Source organism: Amblyraja radiata, chromosome 32, assembly GCF_010909765.2.
Source record: "Amblyraja radiata isolate CabotCenter1 chromosome 32, sAmbRad1.1.pri, whole genome shotgun sequence".
Classification (NCBI taxonomy): Eukaryota; Metazoa; Chordata; class Chondrichthyes; order Rajiformes; family Rajidae; genus Amblyraja; species Amblyraja radiata.
The window spans coordinates 21,108,640-21,127,176 of record NC_045987.1 but is presented as its reverse complement, the minus strand read 5'-3'; the positions used below and the strand labels follow the sequence as shown (position 1 = coordinate 21,127,176).

The 18,537-nt window shown below is 44.0% G+C and overlaps 1 protein-coding gene across 1 annotated transcript in view; it reads left to right on the top strand.

The window, feature by feature from the left end:
• psmb7 (proteasome 20S subunit beta 7) overlaps nucleotides 1-18,537 on the top strand; it is a 65,652-nt gene that overhangs the window by 14,542 nt on the left and 32,573 nt on the right. Inside the window, exon 5 of the mRNA XM_033048752.1 lies at nucleotides 2,232-2,347. Coding sequence (XP_032904643.1) covers nucleotides 2,232-2,347 — 116 coding nt within the window. The remainder of the gene's footprint in view (nucleotides 1-2,231; nucleotides 2,348-18,537) is intronic.

The following is an 18,537-nucleotide window of genomic DNA, read 5'->3' as shown; positions in this document are numbered from 1 at the left end:
TATTAAAATCTTTCATCTGATTAGCATGCAATTTTTTTTTTGCACTTTTGTTTCCTTAAGTCTGAATTTGGTTAGTTTGGAGTCCAATTTACCTATCTTAGATTTGTTATTATCACAGTTGATCTAAATTGTGTTACTTGCCCAAGAATTCTACCTTAAGAACTGTCCAGGTTGGCTATCGTGGGTATTAATTTCCATGACAAGTGTCCTGCCAAAAGCCAGCACTTATGGCTCACCCTTGGTCCCAATAAGATGCTCATGGAGAAATTTCATTTTGAGGTGTTTCAGGCAATATTTGATTTAGCTGAGTGACTTGTTAAGGCATGCCAGAAGGCAACAATGAATAGGCATAATCGTGGAGTCATCCACAGGCCAACTGTGAATCAGCACATTAGCAATGGCCTGTAGTCACCTATAGGCTAAACTTTTCGCCTTTGTTTGTGCAAAAGCTTCAGTGAATGAGATGGGTATTTACAAGATTCTGAATTTTAAAGTCGCTTTTAATCCGAGTATTCGTTTTGGAACTTTAATATAACGCAATTAAAATTCAGAAACAAATTGCTGAGGTTGAATTTGCCATCTCTGAATTTAGTTTGTGTCTCCAGATGACTAGTTGAGTAACAATAGACAGACTAACCTACCATCCTGAAACAGATATGACTTGACTGCCAAGACATATGATTTATTTAATCAGCTCTGCTGCGTTCAAGGAACCCTGCCACCAGTTTAATCATCAATTTTGTTTTATCTCTCTACCTTGTAGATTAAGCTCTCTGTAATTAATTTATTGCAGCAGATCTATCTAATTTGCGTCCAACTTTCATCCTCATCTAGTTCCCTATCTACTAAAGTATTTGCTTATTGATTCTTAGACCCAGCATGTTGCCAGTTAAAACTAATGATTCAGATGTTTTCATTAATTGGAAGCACAACTGTGGTAAACCTTTGTGCTTATGCAGGGTTTTTTTCTCTTCTGAAAAGTATGTCTATTGCCCTAAATCTCCAGCAGCTGCGATGGTCACTGATTGTTTTCTGAACCGGTCTAATCTTCTCTTAAAAGTTTTGTTAAAGTTACTAAAGGAAATGAATTATCCAGTCATAAATTGAGCTAGATGAGCTAATAAAGTAGGAGTGCTGCAGACATCTGCACACTCATGTAATTTAATTGGAATAACTGACTTAAGAGCAGACAATACTCTACACTCCAGCAATGGCAGCATTGACGGAAAAATTGTGTTTTCTGAACATTAACTTTTTCCACAGATATTTTAGTTCACCTAATACTCCCATAATTCTATGCTTTTTTAAAGGTTACTAGCATATACAATATTTTGTTTCTCAATGGAATGCATTTCTAAAATGTTGGTGATTGTTAGTTGTGTATAAGTTTTGCTCCCTTGCGATGCAATGATAATTAGATGACTAGCTTTAATTCTACCAAACTAAATCTAAATGCCTTGGGTAATTCCAGAACCAGGGGCCACAGTTTAAGAATCCAGAACCAGGGGCCACAGTTTAAGAATAAGGGGTAAGCCATTTAAAACGGAGACAAGGAAACACTTTTTCTCACAGAGAGTTGTGAGTCTGAGGAATTATCTGCCTCAGAGGGTGGTGGAGGCAGTTTCTCGGGATGCTTTCAAGAGAGAGCTGGATAGGGCTCTTAAAGATAGCGGGGTCAGGGGATATGGGGAGAAGGCAGGAACGGGGTACTGATTGGGGATAATCAGCCATGATCACATTGAATGGCGGTGCTGGCTCGAAGGGCCGAATGGCCTACTCCTGCACCTATTGTCTATTGTCTATTAATTCAGCTAGTTCAGAGCCCACTATCTAAATTTAATCAAATAAATAGTAAAACTCAATTTGCATATTTGCATTGTTTTATGTATTATTGTGGCAATGAATACTATAGTTAAAGATTTTTTTCTTATCTTTGGAGTCCTTAAAACAGCAAGTAAAAATAAGATGACATCTCTGGATGAGAAAGCACTCGTTAGTACTTGGACAAAAAAGCATTTGTAATTGTGGAATAAACATTTGTTATTTTTATCCTTAAACATATCTGTATATAATCATAAATATGTATATAATCATAAATATATATATATTTATGATATATAATTATCGTCCACATTTTTGAAATTCTGATTTTTCTTGAAATATTTTCAGCCACCTTTTAAGCATGCACTTCTACCAGCAAACAAGTAACCTGTTCCATTTTCTTGAACTAGATATCAAGGATACATTGGTGCAGCGCTAGTACTTGGAGGAGTAGACTCTACTGGTCCCCATCTTTATAGCATTTATCCACATGGATCAACTGACACATTGCCATATGTAACTATGGGTGAGTTTCTCTTACGTTTGCTGAACATGGTATGAAGAAGTACACGGCACAGACATTATTTTGTGTTTAGATGTGTTAATATCTTACAAGCACTAATTGAGTTTTCCACTACAATAGCATTAACTTTGAGTTGTCATCAAACCTTGATTTGTAAAGTAATTGAAAAGAAAACAGTGATGTGGGGATGGGGCAGAAGAGAAAGAATATTCTGGAATCTCTTTCAAAGAGCCTCGATTTGCATATCATTTTATTATTGGATTTTGGATTTGTGATCCAATTTATCACTCGTAAGTATGGAAGTGATTTCAAAATATAACTTATAATGAGAAAATCTTTCTCGTTGGCATTGTTCCTTCTCTCACATATTCAGATACTTGTCCGGTTATATTTTTTGATTGCACTAATGGGTGTTCCATGTATTGCTGCCTGCTGTTTGTGTTCTGTCTATCTCGCCAGTGTTCAATATATTGGGTAGTGATATCATGTATCATCATCTTTCCTCTGCTCCACATGCTGTTATGGATGCACACTTAACAGTTTTAACATACTCCCAATTGATATGATTCAACTTTCCACCCGTGATCTCTTTTAATTTCTCATTTTTCTCTTGACTCTTATCATAACTGCACGATCAAAGCGTCGTGGCTTCAGGTCAACAACGACAAAGGTACCTGGTTTGACTACTGGAAGAATCCAGAGTCTTCCTAATTTTATTTCAGATTTCAAGCATCTGCACTTTTCTTTATTAATATTTAGGAATATTTGTTGACTGGTCAAAATGTACCAGATACACTCCTGGTGATTGAACTGCAACCTCTAATCTCTGTGTCTTTCCCACCCCATCAATATCAATGTATTGTTGGCTTTCTGTTGTGGCATTATTTTCTTTTTATCCCTGCATCATAACCCTCTGTGCTTCACAAAGATCGCACTGGCCTTAAATTGATTTCGGAAATTGTAGTGAGTTCCACATACTCTAAACAGGGGTCGGCAACCTCGTTCTGCTTTGGGGCCGGGGCGCATGTCTGAGCGGATGGTGGGCTATATCTATGACGTGTGCACATGAATCCCGCCCCAGATGGCAGGCAACAAATCACGTGTCACATAGATCTCGCCCCTTCGAGGACACCACCCAGAGCACTGGCCATAGATCATAGAGCGGAACAAGATACTCCACTATGCAGTATATGCACTATGCAAAATATGCAGTATCAACAATGCCAACCATTTGCACGGGTTTGTAACTGAAGGTGCTGGGTACAAAGGCAAGGCGGTTGTGTTGAACTTCGTTAAAACATTGGTTTCATTAAGGCTGGGATATTGGGCACTGCACCGTACAGCGCAGAGAGCACAGACAAGATTTACTAGAACAATGTAGGAAAGAACTGCAGATGCTGGTTTACGTCGAAGGTAGACGCAAATTGCTGGAGTAACTCAGCGGGACAGGCTCTGTAAAGGTTTCTGTCGGAGGCAAGGCTCTGTTGTGACCAGCACAAGAGGACACGTCCACCACTGAGTTAGAGTTAAAGAGCCCGTTTATTCTGCAATCACTGCTTTTTATTTTGAAGGTCACTTGACCTCAGGCACGAGTTTCCAATATATTTTAGATTACACAATAAATGTATGTTACACATATTACATTACAAAGACATCACAGGCTCCATCTCTGGAGAGAAGGAATGGGAGATGTTTTGGAGCTAGCCCCTTCTTCGGTCTGAAGAAGGGTCTCAATCCGAAACATCACCTATTCCTTCTCTCCGGGGATGCTGCTTGCCCCGCTGAGTTACTCCAGCATTTTGTGTCTATTTCTTAGAACAGCCCTGCAACCTGGAACTCTGGTTGGAATGCTGGAGAATGTATTTTAGGAGGAGCGAACAGGAGATTCGGTTCAAAATCAACGTGGGCATAGGGATTAAGGTGGTACAGCTTGCACAAGAGTTTGGGCTGTTTGATCTAATGTTTTAATTTCATTGCGCAGTATTTTTCTTTTCACTGTCTTGTACAATTTATGTATAATTTATGTTTTGGTAAGCATCTGAATTGAAACAGGTTACGGGAGATACATAAACAATGGCAGTAAATCGACTGCTCTTACAGAAAGCATATGGACGGCAGACACTCCACCTCTCCCATCCCACCATCAGTCCAAACTAGTTATATAATTCCATACAACGCCTCCACGGGGTCAATATTCCACAGAGATACAAAGAGTACTTGTGAATAGACACAAATTGCTGGAGTAACTCAGCGGCACAGGCAGCGACTCTGGACAGAAGGAATGGGTGACGTTTCTGTTGGCAATCGGCGGCGTTTGGCTCTCGGTGGCTCCGCCATTGCGGCCGACAGCGCAGGCCTCCTTGCTTCACCATGCCGCGGCCTTGGGCCAGGGAGGTACTGGATATGACGGAAGTCTGCGGGCCAGATGAATACAGGAAAAAAAATATGGCGGTGGGCGGGATGATTTCGGGTTACGGGCCACATTCGGCCCGGGGGCCGTAGGTTGCCGACCCCTGCTCTAAACTCATGTTCGTTCTTTCCATTTGCTAACTATGAATTCAGAACCTAGATCCTTCAGCCATCACGTGTCCTTGACAACCTCTGCTTGCTCTCCATCCCTCCGTGTTCATTTCATCATTTCAGAGCCCTTCCGTAGCTTCATGGTATTCCTCGCCTTGCAGGGTTTCCTGCACCCATGCAAGTTACTTTCACCCCCTGTCTTTCTATGTCTCCTAGCCTATCCCAGATCCATCTGAATTTGGTATTTTTCTCCCATGCCTTTCTACCTCCTATTTCCTCCTTAATTCCTACTCCAAATCTGATAGCTGATGTATCTCTGCTTTGCCTATTCCCAGGCTCTTTCTTCCCCGGCGATCTCTTTTGGAATGTTCCCTGCGTCTAGGGCGATGCAGCGGCGCAGCTGGCAGAGCAGCAGCCTCACAGCACCCGGGTTTGATCCTGACCGTGTGTGGTGATTGCACATTTCCCCTTTGACAATGTCGGTTTCAATTGGGTGCTTTGGTTTCCGCCCACATCCCAAAGACATGCTTGTTTGCAGGTTAATTGACCTCAATAAATACTGATGTGTACAACGCTGTTGTCATATTTTCAATAAGTCATAGAGAGATACAGTACGAAAACAGGCCCATTGGCTCACCGGGTTGACATTGATCACCAACCATCCATTTACTCTAATCCTACACTAATCAAATCATTTACTCACTCCATATTGTCATCAATTCTCCCAAGATTCTACACACCAGGGGCAATTTAGAGAGGCCATTTAATTGGCAAACCCTGTGTTTTGAATGTGAGAGGAAATTGGAGAATCTGGAGGAAGCCCACATGGTCACAGGGAGAATGTGCAAACTCAACGCTTGTAACACCAGAGGTCAGATTTGAACCCTGGTCTCTGGCGCTGTGAGGCAGCGGCTCTACAAGCTGTGGTACTGTGCAGCCCTGAGGTTTGGCATCTCTTTTGCAAAGATGTTCTGGTGTTCCTGTAATTTTATGGTTAGTCTTATTCCAAAAAAATTCTTCTGCAAACAGTAAGCGAAACGTCACCCATTCCTTCTTTCCAGAGATGCTGCCTGTCCCGCCGAGTTACTCCAGCATTTTGTGTCTATCTTGGATTTAAACAAGCATCTGCAGTTCTTTCCTGCACATTAGCTTGTCCTGTTTGGCTTGCACCATCCACTCACTGACTGATCGGACTGCTGCTGTATGCCTGTGCAGTCTGGTTCTTCACAAAACTATATTCTGCAAATGCAAGAACAAACTCTTTTAACAGCGCACATAAATTTGGAGTGTAGCGCATTTGGTGTTTTTAATATTGAAGGAAGTTGAGGCTTATGTAGCATGATTTATTTATATCCTCCACTGTTGTGTATTTTACAGTCCCCTTATGGTTGCCTACAACCATTGCTTATAAAAATGTACAAATTCTAACTGTATATCCCCAGTCTATGTTCGTAAATAAAACGGTATAAGCAGCAGGGTAGTACAAGCTGGAATAAATTATTTCTGCTTTGCTAAGCGTGCGATTTGCATTTTTGAAGTGCATCTCAGATAGCGGCTGAACGCTTTGTAAACCAGTAGGTGGTGTAGTTGCATTAAAATTGAACTGAAACATGGTCCGTCGAGAGGCTTCCTAAAAACCTGAAGCATGTAATTGTTTTGGAAGTTGCATGTACAACTCATTGGTGTGCAATTTGCTACAGAGAGATTTTAGCTGTTTCTTGGGGTGCATTGTCTTTGGATTTTGAGGTACTTTCATTTAAGATGCATGCGCAGAATTTTGTTCAAGTGTGCTGTACAGTACATTTTAAATAGGTCAGATTTGATCAATGAGAATGCTGTCAAATGCTTTGTGCAGTCTATTGTTGACTGACCCCCACTTTTTAAAACCCACTTTATTTGCTCTTTAAGTGGGGTTGGCCCATGTTGAGCAGGAAGGGAGTAAAGAGGGAGTTATCTTGATGTTTTCCTGAAAAGATTGTAAATTCTCAAACAGCTTGATTTCTTGTGCCCGGTGTATAACATTACTTGTCTTTTGATCCTTTCATTGTTAGTCTCATGAGAGCTTCCGTAAAAAGAAAACTGTCAAACAGTACCAGGGTTCCTCTTGCGCCTGTGGGGTTGTTTTTGAGTTGGTTTTTTTTTTGCTCATCAAAAATCCTTAACTTGCAACCAAATCCAGCTTCATCGGCAGGGAGAGCTACATATCCTTTGTACAATGAAAACTTGTTTTAAAATTCTCTTAACAAATTGGGCGGCACTGAGGAAGAGCTGCCACCTTACAGCGCCAGAGACCCGGGTGATGCCTGTACGGAGTTTGTACGTTCTCCCCATCACCACGTGGGTTTTCCCCGGGTGCTTCAGTTTCCTCCCACACTCCAAAGACGTACAGGTTTGTAGGTTAGACAAACCTACACCAGTCTGAAGAAGGGTCTCGACCCGAGACGCAACCCAATCTGTCTCTCCAGAGATGCTGCCAATCCCACTGAGTTACTCCAGCTTTTTGTGTCTATCTTTGGTTTGAACCAGCATCTACAGTTCTTTCTTACACAGGTTTGTAGGGTATTGGGGTTTGGTAGAAATTGTAAATTGTTCCTCTAAACTAAAACTAAATTAAAAATTCTGAACATGGCATTGTATCGTCCTTTCGCATTCATTTATTTCCATGTTTTTAACCATTAAAATCCAATCTTTTTCCATATGGATTCTTGCTGCCGATTAGTAATTGGTAATACTCATCCATTTTGCTTTTTTGTATCATCCAAATGTAAATTTGATTGGCTTGGCTTGAAGAAATCTCTGGTATGCGCATCTGTTCAAAACTTTGCTTCCAGGCAACATATTTTCAATTTATTGATGTTTTGGTGACATTGTTTGCATTCCAGTCCATTTTTCAGTTTGGAAGTGTCCAGTAGGTAAATGAAACTCGCTTTGGCAGAGCTCTGCAAATGCAGAGTGTTGCATTAAGCCAAAATAGGGATTGGAGCTGATTTTGAAGCATCATGTTCTGCTGTTTGCTGGAGTCAGTTGGAACCCAATGTGAATTATACATTACTTTCCATGACACCTGCACCGTTGTAAATATTATGCAGAAAAGCTTGTTCTGAAATAACACCAGCAAGTTTGCATGGATTGTAGACGCAGTTACATGGAGTTGGCAACGGCAAGGAGGGGGTTCTGTGATTACAGCTTCTCATATTTTAAAACGTTCATCTTCTGTGCCTTTGAGAGAAAAAACAGAAACACAGGTGGACAATTTATTTGCTGCTGTAAAGATGCCAAGATGTGCCCTATTGTTTCAGCAAGAGGGCATGTTGTAGATGCAGATCCCACATCCTGGGGCTCCAGTTTCCTCCCACATTCCAAAGACGCTCAGTTTGTAGGTTAATTAGCCTCTGGAAATTGCCCCTTAACCTGTCGAAAGTGGAATACCATGGAACTAGTGTGTATGGATGAATAGTATGGACTTGGTGGGCCGAAAGGCCTGGTTCCATGCTGTATCTCTAAATTAAACAATTAAAAAGCTGAGACTAACACGTCCCTTCACTGAAGTAGTGCTGCACTGTTAAAATTGTTGTTCTTTGTACAACGTATACATTGAGTACACGGGACAATGCTGCCCTCTTTTAGTTTGGTAATTTTCAGGAATCGTGAGAAGCAACTAACACAATTCATTACTTAGACCTGCTGGGAAGTTGGGTAGTGGTGGACAGAGCAGGACTGGTCATTCTCTAGCTCCGGTTTACTTAGCATGAATTCAGTCCACAAGTTGGCTGCCGCTGGAAAGTAGGTCTTTTTTTAAAGACACAAAGTGCTAGAGTAACTCCTCGGATCTGGAGAACATTGACAGATAACAGATCGGGACCCTTCTTACAATACAATACAATACAATACAATACAATACAATACAATTCAATTTATTGTCATTTGGACCCCTTGAGGTCCAAACGAAATGTCGTTTCTGCAGCCATACATTACAAACAAATAGACCCAAGACACAACATAATTTACATAAACATCCATCACATTGCTGTGATGGAAGGCCAAAAAAACTTATCTCTCCACTGCACTCTCCCCCCCGATGTCAGAGTCAAAGTCAAAGCCCCCGGCGGGCGATGGCGAATTGTCCCGCAGCCATTAAAGCCACGCCAGGTGATGCAAGGCCGCACAGCGGGTCTTGATGTTAGAGCCCCCGGCGCGCGCTCGCAGTCCCGCAGCCATTCCAAGCCGCGCGGGGCGGTGCTGTAAAGCCCCGCTCAGGTGCTCTTCAACCCCGCAACTCGGGCGGGAAAAGTCGCCGTTGCGGAAGCCCTGAAAAGCGGTCTCCCTCCAGGGACCCGCGGGCTCCCGGTGCCGCCCGCCAAACCCGCAGTTGCAGCCACCGAATCTCCGGGGGTCGGGTCGCAGCAGCGTCCACCACAGCTCCACCCGCTCTGGACTCGGCCAGCTCCGCGACGGTGAGGTGAGTAGTCGGCACCACAGCCCCCGGTCTTCCTGTTGGAGGCCGCTCCTCGTTGCAGCCCCAACGACAACGGAGACCCGACAAAGAAAAGGTCGGGTCTCCCGTGCAGGGAGAGATTTAAAAGTTACCCCCCCCCCCACACACATACCCCAACAAAAACAACAAAAACTACATAAAAACATAAGACATAAAATAATAAAAACGCAGACGGACTGCAGAGGCCGCTGCTGACGAAAGTCGCGCCGCCCACCGATTCTTCAGACTGATTGTGAGGGGGGGGGGGGGGGGGTGAAGAAACCTTCAAGAGAGGGGGGCAGGACGAAGTAATAGGTAAAAGGTACACAAAAAAGCTGGAGAAACTCAGCGGGTGCAGCAGCATCTATGGAGCGAAGGAAATAGGCAACGTTTCGGGCCGAAACCCTTCTGAAGAAGTAATAGGTAAACACAGGCGAGGGGGGTTAATTGGAAGATGTTTGGACAAAGGCCAGAGATGAAAGAAAATATGTAAGACAAAAGTCTTGAATTGCAAATTGCGAAGCCAGAGGACGGAATGAAGATGGAGGGGAAAGGAAGAAATGGGTGTGAATGCAGGTTGGGCATAGGGGAGGTATGGATGTGGGGGAGAAAAGGGGAATGGAGGAGAAAAGAGGGGTGTGAGGGAGAAAGCGGAGGAGGGGGAGTTGTTAGAGGTTACCAAAAATTGGAAAATTTAATATTCATGCCACCGGGTTGGAAGCTAACCCAAGTAGAATAAAAGGTTGTCTTCTCCCAGTTAGCATGTGGCCTCACTCTGGCAATGGAGGATGCTCAGGACAGACAGGTCGATATGGGATGGGGGAGTTTGAGTTGGTGCAAAATCTGCTACTTGAATAAGGGGTAAGCCATTTCGAACAGAGATGAGGAAACACTTTTTCACACAGAGTTGCGAGTCTGTGGAATTCTCTGCCTCAGAGGGCGGTGGAGGCTGGTTCTCTGGATACTTTCAAGAGAGAGTTAGATAGGGCTCTTAAAGATAGCGGAGTCAGGGGATATGGGGAGAAGGCAAGAACGGGGTACTGATTGTGGATGATCAGCCATGATCACAATGAATGGCGGTGCTGGCTTGAAGGGCCGAATGGCCCACTCCTGCACCTATTGTATATTGAAACTAATCATGCTTGACTTTTAAACTGTTTTTATTGTTTGAAAATAGTTTGGGAAAATAAACTGCATCATATGGGAAGAGCTTTCTTGCATGTAAAGTAGACCTTCAAGTACATCCCAGGAACTTTTCTACTTAAGCCACTGTTGATTTTTACCTAGGATCTTTTACGTTAGAGGTGATATTGTCTGTGAAAAAGCTGGAGAAAACAACATTTTCAATCTTAAAAACCAATGATTACTGAATCGAGTCCTTCATTTTGATTCCCCCCCCCCCCCCAATTTGCAACTGCAGGGAGATTGGGGCAGTTTAACTTCCAGATGTACTACTTTGGCAATATCCAGTTCACTTAATTTAAAATTGTGTAATTCCTAACATTTTCATTCTTAAATATTGACAATAGATTTATAACAAATTGACGTCAAAAAATTAGTGGTTTAATTTTTAACAATACTATACAATACAATACAATATACAATACAATTTATTTGTCATTTGGACCCCTTGAGGTCCAAACGAAATGACGTTTCTGCAGCCATACATTACAAAACAAAAAGACCCGAGACACAACACAATTTACACAAACAGGCAAAAAAACTTATCTCTCCACTGCACTCCCCCCCCCCCCCCCCCCCCCCATGGCAAAGTCAAAGCCCCCGGCTGGCGATGGCGATTGTCCCGCGGCCATTAAAGCCATGCCGGGTGATGCAAGGTCGCACACCGGGTCTTGTTGTTAGAGCCCCCGGCGTGCGCTCGCAAAGTCCCGCGGCCATTCCAAGCCGCGCGGGGTGGTGCTGTAAGGCCCCGCTCCAGGTGCTCTTCAACCCCGCAACTCGGGCGGGAGAAGTCGCCGTTGCGGAATCCCCGAAAAGCGGTCTCCCAGCAGGGACCCGCGGGCTCCTGGTGCCGCCGTCCGCCAGACCCGCAGTTGCAGCCTCCGAAACTCCGGGGGTCTGGTGGCAGCAGCGCTCCACCACCGCTCCACCTGCTCCGGACTCGGCCAGCTCCGCGACGGTGAGGTAAGTAGTCGGCAGCCCCACAACTGGAGCCCCAGGTCATTCCTGTTGGAGGCCGCTCCACGTTGCAGCCCCAACGACAACGGAGACCCGACAAAGAAAAGGTCGGGTCTCCCGTGCAGGGAAAGATTTTAAAGTTACCCCCCCCCCCACACACATACCCCAACAAAAAAAATAACAAAAACTACATAAAAACGAGACAAAAAATAAAAAAAGACCGACTGCAGAGGCCGCTGCTGAAAAGAGTCGCGCCACCCACCGATAACCTATCACTCGTCTGAAATTTTCTGGATATCAATTGCATATTTATCAAAGTAATTACACTCACATTTCAAGGAATTTATCATTTTATTTTTTAGACATTGGTAATGTTTGAATCCAATGAAAATTTGTTTTGTGGGGTCAGAGGAAATATTTTTTACATTTTATTCTGTCATTGAATCTAGACCCAATTTTGACCATTGTGATCATTTTTGGAGAAACGGTTGGTTGGATTGAATTAGCATTGGGGAGAATTAGTATTCTGTGGTGCTAATAGTGACTTTTAAAAATAAATCCATGCATATAGCCAGCTACTTTCCACCCTCATGTTTAAACTTTTTGGTTTTAGTTCAATAATTTTAGCAATTACATCGTATTTGTTTGTATTGAATGGCTGATATAGCAAGGACAATTTGAACTTTACAGGAGGATTAAATGTAATGTCTAGAATAATTTAACAAGATCACTCTAGAAAAAATGTATGTAATTCCCTCCATACATTTCACTTCCATAAACCTTTGCTATAGGTAAGCTATTTTGTGTAATCTATTTCCCCCCCATGCTCTCCCCGTGGACGCATCAATACCATTATAAAATATTGCACCTTTTTGAACAAGCTTTTGTCGCCACTTATAATTACTCCTTTGGCTTAATGTTCACTTTATTTATTTCTGCAGCAGTGTCTTAACATTAAACATCTCAGTGTAAAATTTCCTTTCTTGACCATCTGACCAGAATGTATCTAGTAACATGCATGAAACAACAGTTTTAAACTATACTACAGCAGACCTTGCCTCAATTCTAGCTTTATTAATGCTGCATAAAAATCTTGCATAAAAGCTGTTCATTGGAAGTATACAATTCTGCAATGTGGTAAAGGGAGTTGTGATCTTCATGTGCCATTTTAAAACTGCAAACCTGCAAAAATGGGCTATTTCATGATGTAAAATAACAATTTTGTTTTCTCTCTATAAAGTTGGAATTGAGAATTGTATAAGAATAAATAGCTATCTTCATAGTTGGAAGAGAAAAGAACCATCATGAATTATAAACTCTTACCCTCAATGCAGTTTAGAAATAGATATTAGAATCTTCAAGATGGTCTGTCAGCCTTGGTGTTAGCTGCTGCTTTTATGTATGGATGATTGTGTGTATGTTACTTAAATGAAAAACACTCCATTCTCATAGTTCTGGTAAGTGGATATTGAAAAGCATTTTAATGGGAATCGATAATAAAGAAAGTTGGATTTACTTCCATTTTTATCCATCTGTTTCTATGAAGATACATTTTTCTTTTCCCTGTTCTATCTGTAGGATTAAATATTGTTCCATTCTTGTTTGCTGTGGGGGGAAAAAATAGCTACATTACAAACTGCGACCCTAGCCATTCAAAAGATTAAAAATGCTTTGCTTGCTCAGGACTGAAATCATCAAATTAAACGATTTGTGCTGACAAAAGACAAATTTGGTTTTCAGCAAGCTGTGCAAGATAGTTTGATTGCTCTGCTTGTCCAGGGATGCTCTTGGCAGACACTTGTAATGAAGTGTGGAGCGTTTGCATAAAATTAGAGTATTGCAGGCGATCAGCAGTTCAGCTATAGGAAGGCAAGAGGAGATCTTCTTCAATCTCTTGTGAATAAACTTGCTCCCCTGACACTGAAGTTGTTTCATATTCATAAATCAGCTTTTTGTACATTGGCAATGTCGGCCTGTGGAGCCAGCATTACCACCAAGAGACTAGGCCTCTCAACCAGGAACCAGGGTGAAAAATGATCACAATTGATGGGGCTGTGGAGTGCACCAAATTTTTACACAGAACAAGCAGCAAATTGAATAACAATGAGTAAGTGTGAATAAGCACTCTGTCACGCTATTCTGACACTGATGAATGAGAAGGTCCTAAATGTTGTACTTTCGCCACTGCACGAATCCTGTTCTGTGGCAGGCTTCAGAATAAGGAACAGGCTGAAGTGGCAAATGGGGCCTTGGGTACTTAAAATGGACTGCTGTGTAACATAACAGCAGGGTTAGGAGAATGCCACAAAAGGCATTTAGGAAAAATGAGAAATCCTGTTTAAAGGAACTAATTATAATGTTCTTGAAAAGGTGACAGCGCCTCAAACAGCAAGGCTCGTATAACCTCAGGACCTTCTGTTAGTGTTTAAATTTAATACATGAACTTGCAGGTATATAGAAAAAGTAGAAATTCTTCTTCAAGTCATCTTGTAAAGTCTACTTATGATGGTAGCATGTACATATTAAAAAGCTAAATGTCTTATATATTCAAAATGCAGTGGCTCTTAAAGGTCAGACTTCAGAATGTTGCCTTGCAGCAGAATTTGTGTCAATGATCAGGTGTCAGCTTTTCCATTTTAATATAAACATTGTACTACTCTTTACAGTTAATGTATCTTCACTTTGTCTATATCACACTGAAAATCTCCTGGGCTGCCATGTTTTACAAAACTAGCCTTGTGTCCATCAAAGTGTAGTTTTACAATGGCGGAAAATAGGAGTGCTATCCTATAACTGCAACTTAGCTGTTGGCACAGGCTAAAATTCAGTACAATTGTATTAATATAAAAAGTAAGAATGTGGAACTGTGAAATGTTTTTTGTGTTCCCCTGGGCCGCGGCGCATCCGTTGCCCCCAGAGCATTGCATTTGTTGCTTGTGGAGTGGTTGATGGCGGATTTGTGCCTGACGTTTTCTATCCTGAGATGGGGAAGGGGCTAGGCCATTGAATGGACGACTGGAAACAGCAATGGCAGGGGCATTAGAGGGAGTGCTACCGCATGACATTGCTGTGCAGTGGCTGGTGACTAATTTAAAAGCTGCAATGCTGTAGGTTTGAAAGGAATTTTCCCCTGAACCAAAAAAAGCAGGAAGCTTAAAGAGAGGTGAAGTGGAGAAGGTGCCTGTGGGTTTAGGATTGACAGTGGACAGTAGTAAAGCAAAATTAATGTACAATCCATGCAAAGTATGTAAAATAAGGAACACCAAGGGAAAAGAGGTAAAAATCAAATTCATGGGGAAAACGGAAAAAATGATTGCGGTGTAAATCTGGAATAAAAACGTAAATTGCTCTAAAAACTCGGCAGGTCAGGCAGCATCAGTGGAAAGAGTTAACAGTTTAGGAATGTAAAATAAATAAAACTAGTTAGTGTAGTTAGCAGAGAAGGTGGGGGTGGACAGTGGGTGGAACAAAGGGAATGTCTGTGATAGGCTGAAATGATGTCGCCATAAATTATTAGTTTGTGGATTTTTAGACTTTAAAGGCTTTGCGACATCTTTGCGGTGAAGCAATACCAATCTCAAGGTGCAGCCTATTTTCTAAAAATGCCTGTTAAATAGAAGGTGGTGTTATATATACTTGGTGCTAAATGGTCAAAATTGTATAATCTTTGCTACCACCAAATCACTCCCTGAATACATCAATTGGCAAAGTGGATTCGTTTTTAGTTTGTTTTTTCATTTTAGAGATACAGCGTGGAAACAGGCCATTGGGCCCACTGAAACTGCGCCGTCCAGCAATTGCCTGTACACTAGTACTATCCTGCACATTAGTGACAATTTACAGAGGCCAATTAACCTACAAACCCGCACATCTTTGGAATGGGAGAGGAAACCGGAAAACCCCTGTGGTCACAGGGATAATGTACAAACTCTACACAAACAGCATCAGTAGTCAGGATCGAACCTGGGGCTGTAGAGGGCCTGTCCCACTTGGGCGTCATTTGCACGTCACGCAGGTGGCACACGAGGATTTTGATAATCGCAAAATCCTGGGGCACCGCGCGTCACTGCCCACGTCTCACCACGCGCCATGCGCGCATAAATTGCGCTGTGACGCGTAAATGATGTCGCATAAATGAAGCGCAAATAACGCCCAAGTTGGACAGGTCCTTATGGCAGTGATTCTACTACTGTGACACATAGTTTTATAATTTGGTATACAAAGTCTCAGCTTTCTTCATCTGAGATTATTTATATTCAAGCTAGTCTTATTTGGGGGGAAGAGGTGAACAGCCAGGACAGGAACTTATCCGAAAGTTAACAATTGTTAATTCTTACCTCAAAATAGATGCCCATAAATAGTCCAAGATGTGTTTAAAAAGGATACTATTCTCATTTGTGAGGCTCTTTAGTATTTATCTCAATAAATCACAATCAAATTGTAGTTGTAATCCCACTATCTATTGTGGACTTATGTCAAATCAAACTGAGAACTTAGCTCATTATAGTAATGAGCAAATCTTTGAACCTTAAAGGATTGAATGAACAAGTTTAATATCAAAATAAAACTGAATTTCAGAAATGTTGGTATTCAGAACGCCCGCTCTTTATTGTTAAGACTCCATGGGCAATACAGTGGATCGACAGTTAGGCCTATTGCCTCACAGATCCAGTGACCTGGTTTTAATCCTGACCTCTACAACTGTCTGTCTGTACATTGCTTATACGCCCTGTGGCCGCGTGGAATTTCCCCCATGACCTGGCTTCCCCTATTAGCCTAAAGATGTGTTGGTTGGTAGTTTATTTGGGTGGTTTATATTGCCCCAGTATAAATGGGATAGTCGGAGAATCAAGGTGAAGTTGATGGGTATCTGAAAGGTACTAAGTTACTGTAAAATATGTGAGGGAATGGGATCGCTATGAAAGTCTGCCAATTCTTGATTGTCCAAATGGTCGATATCATTGCCAATTAAGAAAAATGGAAACACCATGATGATAGTAATAACTGGTGTCAAATTGTTGGTCGTATTCTGAAGTGTTGCCTCGGAGACAGTTTTCATTTAGCTGTTTTGCATTCGTCCTAAATACTCCTAGAGAAAAGTATATACCTATTTCAGGTTGTACCAAATTGATTGGGTTTGGATGAATCATGTGGACTCTGGAGGTTAAGATAGATAGATAGATAGCCTTTATTGTCATTCAGACCGAAGTCTGAACGAAATTGCAGCAGTCATACATATAATACAATAAAAACAACAATAAACACACATTAACATCCACCACAGTGAGTCCACCCAGCATCTCCTCACTGTGACGGAGGCAAAAGTCTTAGATCTGCAGTCTCTTCCCTCCTCTTCTCCCTCTGCGCTGAGGCGATACCCCCCGGGCGATGTTACAATCAGTCCTGCGGGGTGGTTGAAGCTGCCGCCCACCAGTCCTGCAGACGCAGCCGCTGGTCCGCGGCCGAACCCCGGACTCAGGCCACCACCGCCAGAACACCGTCCCAGCCACCCTCACGTGAGTACCGTACCGTCTTCAGCCTCGGGCTGGGCCGCCCCGACATGGGCGCCGAACCTCCCCCGGGCCGGGCCGCCCCGACATGGGCGTCGCTTCTTCCCGGGCAGGGCCGCCCCGACTTGGGCATCGCTTCTCCCTCTGGCCGGGCTGCCCCGACTTGGGCATCGCTTCTCCCTCTGGCCGGGCTGCCCCGACTTGGGCATCGCTTCTCCCTCTGGCCGGGCTGCCCCGACTTGGGCATCGCTTCTCCCTCTGGCCGGGCTGCCCCGACTTGGGCATCGCTTCTCCCTCTGGCCGGGCTGCCCCGACTTGGGCATCGCTTCTCCCTCTGGCCGGGCTGCCCCGACTTGGGCATCGCTTCTCCCTCTGGCCGGGCCGCCCCGACTTGGGCATCGCTTCTCCCTCTGGCCGGGCTGCCCCGACTTGGGCATCGCTTCTCCCTCTGGCCGGGCTGCCCCGACTTGGGCATCGCTTCTCCCTCGGGCCGGGCCGCCCCAACTTGGGCGTCGCTTCTCCCTCGGGCCGGGCTGCCCCGACTTGGGCGTCGCTTCTCCCTCTGGCCAGGCTGCCCCGACTTGGGCATCGCTTCTCCCTCGGGCCGGGCCGCCCCGACTTGGGCGTCGCTTCTCCCTCGGGCCGGGCTGCCCCGACTTGGGCATCGCTTCTCCCTCTGGCCGGGCCGCCCCGACTTGGGCATCGCTTCTCCCTCTGGCCGGGCTGCCCCGACTTGGGCATCGCTTCTCCCTCTGGCCGGGCTGCCCCGACTTGGGCATCGCTTCTCCCTCTGGCCGGGCTGCCCCGACTTGGGCGTCGCTTCTCCCTCGGGCCGGGCCGCCCCGACAACCTCTCACTGGAGCACTGTTCCAGTCCTGAGCCGGACCGCCCTCACGGGAGCGATCTCAGGGCGAGTCCTGACGGGCTCTGCCTCCGGAGCCTCGAGGTCGCCAGCTCCATTTAGGCCTCAGCGCAGGCGAAGGCAGAGAAGGGGAATACGACAAAAAGTCGCATTCCCCCGCAGGGAGAGACTGCAAAACCCGTTTAAACCCCCCCCCCCCCCCCCCAAAACACAAACTAAGAACCAAAAACTAGACTAACCAAACGAAATAAACAACACAAAAAACACAAACAAAACGGGACTGCCGATGAGCCGCTGCTGCCAGTGCAGCGCCGCCACTCCGTTAAGGAGAAAGATGAAAAAAAACTTCAGTGTACCTGGTGTATTTTTTTTAACCATGTGCCATGTGTGTGGGCTTTGAAGCCGTACAGCTCACAATTTAGCCCTGGTAAGGATCATGGGGACAGACTTTCATTGTTTGAACTCTGTCACTGCACTTGTAATTAGGAATTGTGTTTCTTTTAAATGAAAATCTGAGTTTCCTTGCGCAGTTTCTTTCCATTTCTAGGCAGCCCATATACTGGGTGTTAAGCATAGTCACCTTCTGTTTCCGTAGCAAAACGCAAAGTGCTGGAGTAACTCAGCAGATCAGGCAGCATCTGTGGAGGGAAAGGATAATGATGTTGTGGATCAGGATCCTTCTGCAGTC